Here is a 12780-nt window from a genome sequence, read left to right as displayed (position 1 = left end):
GGTTTCCAGATCCTCCTTTCCATTTATTCAATCCATGAACGCTGTCTATAGAAGAACTACTTAAAACATCCAATTAGATTTCAACACTGCCACTTTCTCTAATCCTTGTGCTTTTTTCTTCAGATTCCCAGTTCCCCATTGACATTACTCCTGTGAAAAGAGATCATGACTTTTTGGACAAAGATCTTGTGGAACCTCTGTGCAGGTAACCAGACGTTTGATTGACTTCGACACTCGCTCATCCATGAGTCAATGCCACTAATCATTTCCTTGCCCCGAGGAAGTGAACTATGTGAGAAGTTTGAAGTAAACACACATCTCACATGTAGGGTTGGGTACCGAAACCCGGTTCCACTGTGGTGGTTCCTACGCAACCGGTAGGAATCGGACCGGATTAGAACGAAAATTTTGGTTCCTCATTTCGGTTCCACTTAATGTGTCGACTGAAATATTTTCCCTCTGTCGCTCCGAAAACGGACGTAAAAATATCACACTTTCTCTGTAGTCTACCGTTAGCTAGCTACCATAAATGTAGGCTACTTTTAAAATGCCATATTTTCCCATAAAAGAGCCTTTCTTTGATGTTATTTTTCAGTTTTTCAAGAATCGGTTTAGGAATCAGAATCGTTTTAAAAGTACCGGTTCAGCATCGGAATCGTAAAAATCCAAACGATACCTTAACCATACTCACATGTCATGATGGTAAAAGGATAACGTCATGTTATTTTTATTTTCTAATCTTGGCTATTAAGAATCTCATGAAGAAAGGAAGATTTGCCACACATCGCTGTTCCATTTATTGAACGTATCAAATCAGTCCATACAGACCTCCGTCAGACCTTCATCTGTCAGGAGTGAAATATTAGACTGATATGCTGATTTAATAAACACTTTTTAACTAGGGGTGGGATCACCAGAGGCCCCACAATATGGTATTATTTATTCATTTATTTATTTATATACATATACGTTTATTTAATCCATTAAACAAACAAAAAAGGCCTAACCAAAAGGAGCATAAAGAAGATTAATCTTATATAATCTGCCCCCTTTTCACAAAACTTACACTAAAAAAACAAATAATTAAATAATGATCACGATACTTATGTCACAATACGATATTATTGCGATTTTAAACATATTGCGATATATTGCATTTTATTACCTTTTTTTCTTCAAATGATGTCCCCATAGGAAAACTTTGTTTTACCAACCTTAGCAGGAAATAAACTCAACTTCACCATAGTGGACTAAAAAGGCAATTCATTTTATTATTCTAGTACCAAAAAGTTACAATTTATATAACAAAAGATCATTCCTTGGTGGCCGTGCATCGATACATTATTGCGACGGAAAAATATTGTGATACGCTATTATTATCTGCCATTGCAAGAGCATTGTGGGTAGCATATCTGCATGAGAAATATTAATGATGATGTTTTTGGCACATTTTACTAATTATTATTAAGATTATAAAAGTACACTAAAAGCCAACAACTGGTGGCTCCTTGTCACTCCGTTATTGGGCAAGATGGCTCATGTACTTTTTTGAGCCGAGATGAAAACAGCATTTGAGTTACCACAGTAACCGTGACAACCATCCCGAGGGGGAAGCAGGAGGAGCATTAGGGTTGCCTCACACAGCTCAATATACTGTGACTCTAAACAACCCTAAAGCAACTCATCTAAATTCCAAACTAGCCACGGGATAAATGGAAGACAATTGGAAACAGTTCCACCTCCAATGTGATTTTGTCCATGACTTCCCAGCATCTCTATGGTAACATAAGGATGGCTTTGTCATCAGTTACGCCACCACAGTCTAGTGTGCAAAGAATAAATACCACCATACATACTGTGGGTGTCTTTGAGCTGAAAGTGATAGATATTTTGTGTATGTGAGTGCTCTCTCTGATCCCTGGCTAAGCAGCCTCCTATTTTAACAACCACAGTCAAAGCTCTTTAGGCCTGTGGAATAAAGGCCCCCCAACTTAGAAATCCTCTCTTCCGTTGGGTCCCACTATCTACAGTAACAATCATGAGAACTTTGTGTTTGGCTAACCGCTATCGTCTCCAGCACTGTGGGATAGTTGAGTCGCCATCTGAGGCCATTTACTGTCACAGAACAATACTGTCAAGGCTGTTAGCAATATCTGGAGCTGTTAAAGCGTGTGATTATCATACCACAAATGAGTTTCTTTTTGTCTGAAGCCAAGGCACAGTGAGCTGGAGTGTATTTTGTGATGCCGTCATCTTTTCCTCCATTGCTTTTGTTGGTTCATGTACAGTTTTTTAGTTCTGTTACTTTATATATCCAAGTTTGCACACCCACAAAACCTCTAACCACTAAGCACATGGCACAAGGCGTAGACTGTATGTTTGATCCCAAATATTGAAAATGTTTCATTGCTTCCCTGACAACTGAGTTCAGGACATTTCCAATAGTGTTTCAAAGGCAAAGCTTTCATGTTGTTGAGCCCAGCAAAATGTTTTTACGCTGTTTTGTCAGACGCAGCTGAAATCACCCCTCAAAATTCTGAAAGAATAATAAAAAAAAAAGCATCCACGTGTAAAATGGCATCAAAGGACTGGTGCATCTGTAGATTAAGATCTACATATGACTTTATTGAATGAATCAGGCTTGATTAGAACAGAAGGCTGGCTCATCCATTGGTTAACCTTTCTTCGAACTACTGCTCACCACCTTTCTAGCCACAATCACTTAGATCCACTGCTGAGAGAGAGAGAACAGAGCATCCAGCAGTTACCGGTGTTCATTAGGTTTAGGATACTGTGGCATGGACAAACTGAATTTCCCTCTGGGTCTGGTTGTACATCCAGACCAGACGCTCATTTGGTTAACACTTAAATAGAAAACAGAATGGGATTTATTTCTAAAGTGGTCATTAGGAAGCTATTCTGGTGTTTTCTCTTGTTTGTTCAGAACAGTTTTCATCCTTTGTCTTTCAGGCGACTCAACACCTTGAACAAGTGTGCCTCTATGAAACTTGACGTGAACCTTCCGAAGAAGAAAGTAAGTGTTGACTCTATATTACCAGTTTTGCTTCTGCAGTTTCACTTTCACTTTTAAGGTGTTATATGTATAGTATGAAAAATGCAGCGTTATAACAAGTGGGATACTACACTATATGCATTTTTTATACATGATGATGATACATTGATGATTTTAGGCTTGCGTGGGTGTCATGTTTTCCTCTCTGCATAGAGTTTTTGGAAATATAACACTTTGTATGTACCTCTGAGGGTTTGTTGGGTTTTTTACCCCTCAGAGAGCTTTAATACTTGACTCGAATATCACAGTTGTCATTTGAAATTTGCAAGAAATAGAAGACAAACTTCAATGCCTTTGTAAGAAATGGAATTTTTTCAACAAAGATTGCCTTAAGTTATGCATATGCTTCCTGCACCAACATAATTATAGTCTGGTTTCATCCCTTTAACCTAGATACCATGATATTTGAGATTGCACCATTGTTGTATTCATGCCTATTGAGTAGGATAGCTTTTGATCCGTCCCCACTTTGGAATGTAGCCTGCTGGCTTATATAACTGTTTTTGCTGCCTTGGTCTATTTATGGAAACGTCTTCAAGGGATTCATTTGTCTGGTGTTATATCATTGTTGGCTGATTGTATAATGTAATGAATTCTGAGCAGACACATCCTCCAGCCATTTCCTGCAATTCCTATTTAACTGTTCTTTGTGGCAAAGATGATCTGTGATGCTATATATACCTTACCTTACCTTGCAAGTCAGCTGATGTTTGAATATTTTTTCTAATCACAACACAAGGAGGAAAAATGTGCAAATTATCTTTTGTTGAAAAATGTGAAAAATATGCATAGGCTGTCAAGGTTATTTTTATGTCAATCTCAATCATTGTATGTGTATGCATGATCTTTTTAATTTAATTTAATTAAATTTAATTATCTAATTAGGTACTAGTGAAGATCCCTTTTGAGAGACCTAAATAGAAACATTCATTACTACAAAGAAGATTAAAAATAGCAAATGAAATCATGTAGGCCAGAGTAACTGATGTAACATAATCTGTCTTTCCCCAGAGTGAAGACTCTGATGAAGAAGACCTGTTTGCTATCAGTGACAAATGGACCTTTGAGTGGAGCAGCCGACGTTGGTCCAGGTTACAGGACATTGACTGTCTGCTGGGAAACCACGGAGAGGGTCAGCCCTGCAGAGACAGCGTGCCTCTGAGAACCACCACCAGCAGCGAGAGTGTTCTAACGGACCTCAGCGAGCCGGAGATCTCTTCTTTGCACAGTGAGAGCAGCGGTGGCAGCGGCCATAGGGGTCTCAGCACAGAGGACTCCGACTGCTCCAACCACATCGGCTCCGATTCTGCAGCAATGCCTGATTCTACTTCTCTCACAATGCCTCACATCCCCAAAGAAATTGCTCACTACGGCTCACTACCCGATAAGCACGGCAAGACAAGCCGAATCCGTGCCAAAGACTTCCTGAGGCGCATGGAGACACTGCGCTCCCGAGGAACTCTGGGAAGGGGTCGTAAGACGTTGGTCATAAGCGCTCCAGTGCTGCAGCAGGAGGCCCAGGCGCTGAAGACGCTGCAGTGCGTCCAGATCATAAATGGAGATGGTGGGGCTCCAGAAATACCGTCCCAAAAAGTTCTGTCGTCCCAGTCCGGGAGTGAGGGTAGCAGCCATTCTAGTGGCAGCGCTGTCAGCACACCCAGCCTGAAAGAACGTAAGCCTCACCGGGCTGACTACAAGCGCAGCGGCATGTATTTAGAGGACATAGACATCTTCTCGGGCACCCAAGTGAATAAAGTCGCGGAACAAAACCGCAGGAATGAATTCTGCTCCTATGAAGATCTGGTGGTCCATATTCCCAAAGACCACAAGCCAGGAACCTTCCCCAAAGCACTGTCCATAGAGAGCCTGTCCCCAATGAATGGAGCCTCTATCAACTGGCACACAGGGAGCATGCACCTAGACTCCCATCTTATTTCATGCAGGAAGGAATCCAGGCCTGTCACCCAGTGCTGCTCCAGAGGCAGCCGCATCAGTGTGTATGATAATGTTCCTGGCTCACATCTGTATGCCAGCACCGGAGACCTGATAGACCTGGAGAAAGAGGACCTGTTCCCTCACCTGGACGACATCTTGCTGCATGTCAATGGTCTACAGCAGATAGTGGACCACTGGTCTAAGAATGTGTTGCCTGTCGGAGAAGGGCTGGCACAGTTGGATGGCGGGAGGGAACATACAGTAGGCCTTCAGTCCTCTAGTCAGATCACATTGGACTTTGAGGGAAATTCGGTCACAGAAAGCCAGACCACACCAAGTTACGGGGATAGAGACAGAGTATCACTCGCTGAGACAGAATCTACAATGCTCAGGGAAAGGAGGGACTCCGGAGTAGGTGCTTCACTCACAAGACCTAATCGGTAAGACTCATGGAACTGTGTTAAAATTACTGAAACTACACTGGTTTAAGTCTTCCATGAACTAAAACAAAAATATTTTTCTTTTTCTTTGCTGTTGCTGTTCATTTTTTATGGCATTAGGTTACGATGGCCCAGCTTCCAGATATCTCATCGCCTAAGTCACTCAGTGGCATCCCTGCAGATCACCAACCAGTCAGCAGGCCAGCTGAGTTTGTTGCAGAAGTTTTCTCTGCTGCGCCTTACTGCAATCATGGAGAAGTACTCCATGTCCAACAAGCATGGCTGGACCTGGTAAGAGCCACTTTCTCTACTCAACACTTTTGGTGTGCTTCATGATAAATGACATATTTTCTTTATTAATTAAAGCACATTTAATTTCTTTGAACTGATTCTGTTTGTAACTATTTACTCAAATTATTATAGTAGTACAGTTATCTGTGTTTTTGTCCAGTACGGTATGAATAGGCCTTAATGAATTCCTGTAACCAGATTCCCTTTTGGCTCACAAACTATTTCATGTTAAAGTGCTCATATTATGCTCATTTTCAGATTCATAATTGTATTTAGAGGTTATATCAGAATAGGTTTACATGGTTTAATTTTCAAAAAACACCATATTTTTGTTGTACTGCACATTGCTGCAGCTCCTCTTTTCACCCTGTGTGTTGAGCTCTCTGTTTTAGCTACAGAGTGAGACCTCTCACTTCTGTTCCATCTTTGTTGGGAGTCGCACATGCTCAGTATCTAGGTAAGGACTACTAGCCAGTCAGAAGCAGAGTATGAGGGCGTGCCCTGACAGTACCTAGGTAAGGACTACTAGCCAGTCAGAAGCAGAGTATGAGGGCTGGCCCTGACAGTACCTAGGTAAGGACTACTAGCCAGTCAGAAGCAGAGTATGAGGGCGTGCCACACTAGCAGCTAGGCGAGCATTATAACGTGTGTTCCAAAGTGACCACGTTTGTCTCTGAAGTAAAGGCTGGACTACAATAGAGCTGTTTGGAGCAGTTTGTGAACAGTGTTTTCTGTTGGAGATGGTAAGTCCCTTTGGGGTGGACTTTGGGCTTTTTCACTTTGTAAACCTAAAACGTGCACAAAAAAGATATATAATACAATAAAGGAAAGGGAAAAAGCAAAAAAGCATAATATGAGCACTTTAAGTAATATGACTATATACTGTATATTGTGTGTAGTATTACGACAGCATAGTCTCATATTTAGCCAGCAGAGCAAGGTGTCAAAGATGTTGTGTTGATGTCTCTCTTAGGTCTGTGCCAAAGTTTATGAAGAGAATGAAGGTACCAGACTATAAGGATAAGAACGTGTTCGGAGTGCCTCTCATAGTGCATGTGCAGCGCTCTGGACAGCCGTTGCCCCTCGGCCTGCAGCAGGCCCTGCGCTACCTGAGGAGCCAGTGTCTTGACCAGGTCAGCCACAGTACACACACGGGCTGTATAGCATTTAAAGCAGCTATATGCACAGTTTTTCAAACCATTTGAAAATAAAATGCCTAAAAATCGTGTAGATCATTTGGGAAAAACATGAAAGTTGCCAAGCAGAATAATCATCCTGTAGAGCCTACATGCTGTTTTATATCTAATTGTTCTCCAACTGTCTTCATTATTCTGAAACCAGAACACAACAGACGTGGGTAGTGTAGGAAGTTAGCATTAGAGTTAACAGAAACAGAAGCCCCAGAAGCCACCCCCTTGCTTGCCCCTGGTGATGTAACAAATGGCTTTATCTAATGTGTATAATGTGGTCTAAGGTTTCATTGCACAATGACTGACACAGGTTGTAGGCAGATACAATAGTAGTATAATAACGATACAGTGAGCGGAACTGCTGTACAATGTAGTTAACATATTGCTGCCGGCCTTCAAGTTAACATCAACAGTTGTGTTTTGCTTCCAGGTGGGTCTCTTTCGTAAATCAGGGGTAAAGTCTCGAATTCAAGCTCTTAGGCAGATGAATGAGAATTCCCCAGACAATGTGAACTATGAAGATCAGTCTGCCTATGATGTGGCTGACATGGTGAAGCAGTTTTTCAGGGATCTACCTGAGCCTCTGCTTACCAGCAAGCTGGGGGAGACCTTCCTCCATATCTACCAATGTAAGGACATTGATTTATTTTTGCTTGCCTTTTGTCCCATGTCAGCTTTTAATTGTAATTGTCTCACTTGGTTTTGTTTTAACTTGGGGAGCACTGTGAAAATGCACCTGAACTAACGTAGAGTACATGTGGCTGCGTGAGGATGCAATTTCAAATCTAGTAAATGACCTTTGACAGTTCATGATTGCTTTTCTCTCTCCTATCAACATGTCCGTAAAGCAAAAATAATAAAAATCAATTCTCTCATATGTGCAGATGTGCCGAAGGACCAAAGGTTGCAAGCTGTCCAGGCAGCCATCATGTTGATGTCAGATGAAAACCGAGAGGTGCTGCAGACACTGCTCTGTTTCCTCAGCGATGTCACTTCTTCTGTGGAGGAGAACCAGATGACACCCATGAACATTGCTGTGTGTCTAGCCCCCTCCCTCTTTCATCTCAACATACTCAAGAAAGACAATCTCTCACCAAGGTACTTTTCCCCCCTTGTGTTCTAGTGTTACAGTTAGCTTGGCGTATGTGTGCCTGAAAAACTAATGAACAAGACATGCATGCTTTCTATTAACTCCTGCATGATTATCTTCACCTATTACTCCATAAAGACATAAAATGGGTTACAGAGTTTGCTCAGCCCTCAGGGGTGCAGTTGACTTTCTGGGCCACTTCTGAAAGGACATGGCACTCTTTTTAAAGCTCAGTGTTTTATGAGATCATGCTGTGTACAAACAAAGCAAAGCTCTCTAATTTACCATGTTGAAATTGTTGCTAAAGGGATCAAAGGGCTTTCCTGCAGAGCGGAGGAAGGGTTTATATACTGCGTTTCGTGGGGATGTTGACCCAGGGACTCTGTTGGCCTAATACGTTTTCTCTCCACCTAATCCTCAGGGCCATGCAGAAGAAGTATGCCACTGGCAGACCAGACCAGAAGGATCTGAATGAAAACTTAGCAGCAACACAGGGCCTTGCTCATATGATCACAGAGTGCAACCGTCTCTTTGAGGTACAAGAACCTGTGGTTGGAGATGATGCAAGAATTTCAAGCCTGGATGCAAAATCCACATGCCTCCCTCTGTGTTTATTTGCTGTGAATCCTACCTCATGCTTTTATACACCCATTAGATCCCTCATGAGATGGTTACTCAGTCGCGTAATTCCTACGTGGAGGCTGACTTGCATGCACCAACAATTGAGGATCTGTGCAAGCAGCTGGAAGATGGTGATGGAACGTACCAAATTCATATGGAGGGTAGACTTCAGAACACGCTCAAAGAGGCACGGGAAAAGTCCAAATACTGGGTGTCCTGCAGCAGCTCTGATAACACAGAGCTCTACTATAAGAAGGTTGGTGTTCTTCCTTTGATTGTGCAGTTAATTCGTTATTGTATACTGTATATCATAGAACATCAACATAATCACAATGTTACTTATCAACTCCCTAAAGGGACATGGGGGATCTTTTTTTCTCTTGTGCGCACAAGATACTTTCTGTTGCGCACAAGATACGAGAAACCAATCTAAGGCTAGCAAAATTATGCTAACAAAGTACTGCTAACTTTATGTGGCTTCATGTCATATTTTACATTTACAGCATCAACAGTTACCTTATCATCTTTAAGTGTGTTGATGACACTATCAGGTACATTTAGTTGCGTTTTCAGGAAGATGAATATCTCCTCCTCGGCAGACATTCTGACTTTGGGCATTTTAGGCCTTTATTGGATAGGATAGCTGAGAAGTCTTGAAAGGGGAGAAAGAGGGGGAATGACATGCAGCAAAGAGCTGCAGGTCAGAATCGACTCAAACATGGATCTTGGTTTCAGATCCATAGGTTAACATGATGGTTTTTGTGTGTCCTGTTCAGGTGGGAGATTGGAACCCTCTGAGACGTTGGCGAGTGTCTGTGGAGGTGGAAGCACCACCATCTGTAGTGTTGAACCGTGTGCTACGAGAGCGCCACCTGTGGGATGTGGACCTGCTGCAGTGGAAGGTGTGTGAGACGCTGGACAAGCAGACAGAGGTGTTTCAGTATGTCCTCAATCGTATGCCCCCTCATCCCAGCAGGGACTTTGTAGTACTCAGGTGAGTGGTGATACAAAGAAAACACATCATTCTTTGTTTGGAAGTAGCCATTATGTCTTTTCTATTAGGGCACGTACTCAATCTCTTTCTGTTTATTGAAGGTCATGGAGGACAGACTTACCCAAAGGCGCCTGCTCCCTGGTTTCTGTGTCTATAGAGCACCAGGATTGTCCTCCTGTTGGAGGGGTACGAGCTATAGTCTTGGAGTCCAACTACCTGCTAGAGCCCTGCGGCTCTGGAAAGTCCAGACTAACTCACATCTGCAGAGTGGACTTGAAGTAAGTCCCACAAGCATCTTATTAAAAGATTATTTCACTAACTCTTTTAGTAATTTTTCTTATACTTAAAGCACTGAACGGTTTAGGGCCAAAATACATTTGTGATCTGCTGCTACATTATGAACCATCCAGACCTCTCAGATCGTCTGGGACAGGTCTGCTTTCTGTCCCCAGAGTCAGAACTAAACATGGAGAAGCAGAGTTCAGTTTAATGCACCACAATTACAGGGAGCATGGACCTGCTTGTTTTGCTTGTTGCTGATTGTGCTATACAAATAAAGCTGCCTTGCCTTTCCCTTTACTCATAAAATACATCAATGCATTTTCATATGTGATATTAGTTGCATTTTTAAGATAATTATTTGAAGCTCCTTGTAAATGCATGTACGCAATATTATATTAAATATACTGTTTTGATTTCAGGGGAAGGACTTCAGACTGGTACAACAAAGCCTATGGTCACCTTAGTGCCGCAGAAGCTGCGCGGATCCGCAACTCCTTTCAGCCGTTAATCACAGCCGGCCCAGAGACCAAAATCTGACCCTCTTTGTGTCTGCTCAGCCTTGAGATCAAGATTGAGCCTTTGAGTCACTGCTAACAGGCAGACACAAAACACAGACAGGACCCCAGAACTAAAGCACAGTTTATTCCGGGTTTATTTCCAGAGTAGAAATGCTCTGAAAATGATGTTGATCTCCTCTGTACTTGCACAATGACTAGAGGACATCTTATAGGTGCTGAGCATAATTACTCAATGGGAAATTAATCATCCTGCCAATGTCCTCAGTATTAGGATTGTATTGACCTTGATGTAGCTAAACCTGTATATTATAATTATTATCTTTAATATTATTGTATTACTGTTTCTTTTATCTACAATGTCTAGGACATTTAAGCTCTTAAGCGCTTCTGGGAAGCTGTTATTCATTTCAGATTTAAAGCTATAATTATTATGATGTAGACTCAAATGTCTGTATATACATGTGTGAATATACTGACCATGCAAACAAGATGTATATATTGTATATATGTGAAGGGCTAAATAGTACATATGTTAATATCCTATATATTGATTATTTCACTGTGTCAACCTTCCTGTAGTACACATGGTACTAAATTGTAAGCTGGTTTTACTTTGCTTCAGTATTGCCATTTTGGAATGGGTGTAATTTTATTCAACTTTGACCTCCCATGGTTGTGAAAAGAATGACTTAAGGTTTGACTTGATCATACCTGCTTAAGGGTACTGGATTGTGCAGTCAAGTACAAGACACATTTTTTAATAAAACTATCAAAATTACAAAATGTTTGTATGCACTCATTGTTCATCTTGCTGCCACATCAAAAAGACAAAACAAGACATTTTAAGAAATTATTCAGTAATGGACATCTACTAACCTGTGAAGGAGTCTAAATAATTATTTTGGACAATTGATAAACTGTCAGTAATGCTTCTGCGAAGATGTTTATGTTCAACAATCATGTATACTACTCATATGCACTGACTTGTACTGACACAAACTCAATGCTCACTGATCTGGGATGAGAGGGACCTCTACTGGACCTTTAAAGGAAACACGTCCACACGGGTGGATGGATTTACATGGATACCTTGATTGAGCTTTCAACTCATTAATGCGAACATAAGTGATTCAAAAGTAAAATCAAATGAAGATTGTAATTAATTTTGTCTGGCTTTTTCTTACATATTGTATGGAAAGGCAAACATTTGGGCTGAACACATAAACCTGGTTGAATGGCATTTTTATCCACTAGATGGCCCTTTCTGATCAGCAGCATATTTTTACTGTGGACACATTTCTTTTCCCCTGAGACAATATTATTGGAATAAAGTTCCCTTTATCACAGGTATTTTGATTTATTTTCAACAGGTAGTGAGGGTGAGATAGATATCTACTGCTAAGATATCTTGTAGGAAAGTGTTCATGCCAATGCTAATGCGGCAACTACTAGTACCATTACTACTATTGTTTCAGGCCAAACTAAATCTATACCCATTTTGTAAGATACATTATGGTTGACGGCTTGAAAAATGATTACCACTTGGTATCTATTCAAAACCCTACTGAGATAAAGTTTGACCATGGCAGCTCAGACATGCTAAAAGTATATAAAAGGATCATTCACCAAAACCATTACAGGAAACAGTGAGGTGATGCTGTTGCAGACCTAAGTGAAACAATCATTACATGAACTTGCCACAGGTTATTGAGCCTGGATCTGCTCCTCTGATTCAGTTCACTAGCCAATATAGTGTGTGAATGGCAAAGTGAAACCCCCTCCCTTGACCTCTATTCAGCACTGGGTTTATGGTTCTCATTGGAATGAGGACCAGCAGGTTTAACAGAAGGGATGGGAGGATAGGAGCAATTGAGTTAGACATTATTAAATAAGTGTTATGTTGGGACAACAGAATACAAAAATGCAAATGAGTATTTCCTTAAGGACACAGTAGCTATAAAGCAATTATGCCTAATTCAACCTAGTCTGTAAATGAAGTCGCCATTTGCTCATCCAAAGATATAGCACTCTGATTATTTATTTATTTTACAATAGCACATAAGACTACAGTGACATTAAAACAACCAGTATCACAAGATGAAGTATTTAAATCGCATTGGGGAGCAAGCTAAATAATCAAATTGCCAATTGCTCTGTATTGCATAAATGCAATTTAATATCAAGTATAAAAACTGCACAGTAATATACATTATAGGACCAGTTGAAGCCTGACATTATATCTACCTCTTTGGAGCCATGCTGACACAGATCAGCTTAATGAGGTCATGGAATGCAAGCTCAGCTTCTGGCTGTCAGTCAGGACGATGGACAGGATTGTTGCCAAGC

At 41.1% G+C, this 12780-nt stretch overlaps 1 protein-coding gene across 9 annotated transcripts in view; it reads left to right on the top strand.

The window, feature by feature from the left end:
* The window catches only part of stard13b (StAR-related lipid transfer (START) domain containing 13b), a 90068-nt gene extending 78856 nt beyond the window's left edge, over positions 1-11212 (top strand). For all 9 annotated transcript variants that reach the window (XM_031297401.2, XM_031297400.2, XM_036001190.1 and 6 more), the window contains 12 exons: positions 124-205; positions 2971-3034; positions 4085-5448; positions 5569-5739; positions 6713-6872; positions 7360-7558; positions 7814-8027; positions 8441-8555; positions 8675-8896; positions 9417-9634; positions 9736-9912; positions 10336-11212. In XM_031297401.2, the coding sequence (XP_031153261.1) occupies positions 124-205; positions 2971-3034; positions 4085-5448; positions 5569-5739; positions 6713-6872; positions 7360-7558; positions 7814-8027; positions 8441-8555; positions 8675-8896; positions 9417-9634; positions 9736-9912; positions 10336-10453 (3104 nt within the window). In that variant the 3' untranslated portion in view covers positions 10454-11212. The remainder of the gene's footprint in view (positions 1-123; positions 206-2970; positions 3035-4084; positions 5449-5568; positions 5740-6712; positions 6873-7359; positions 7559-7813; positions 8028-8440; positions 8556-8674; positions 8897-9416; positions 9635-9735; positions 9913-10335) is intronic.
* The last annotated feature ends 1568 nt before the right edge of the window (positions 11213-12780 follow it).

Source organism: Sander lucioperca, chromosome 5, assembly GCF_008315115.2.
Source record: "Sander lucioperca isolate FBNREF2018 chromosome 5, SLUC_FBN_1.2, whole genome shotgun sequence".
Lineage (NCBI taxonomy): Eukaryota > Metazoa > Chordata > Actinopteri > Perciformes > Percidae > Sander > Sander lucioperca.
The sequence above is the reverse complement of the archived record's forward strand: the minus strand, read 5'-3'. Positions and strand labels throughout refer to the sequence as shown.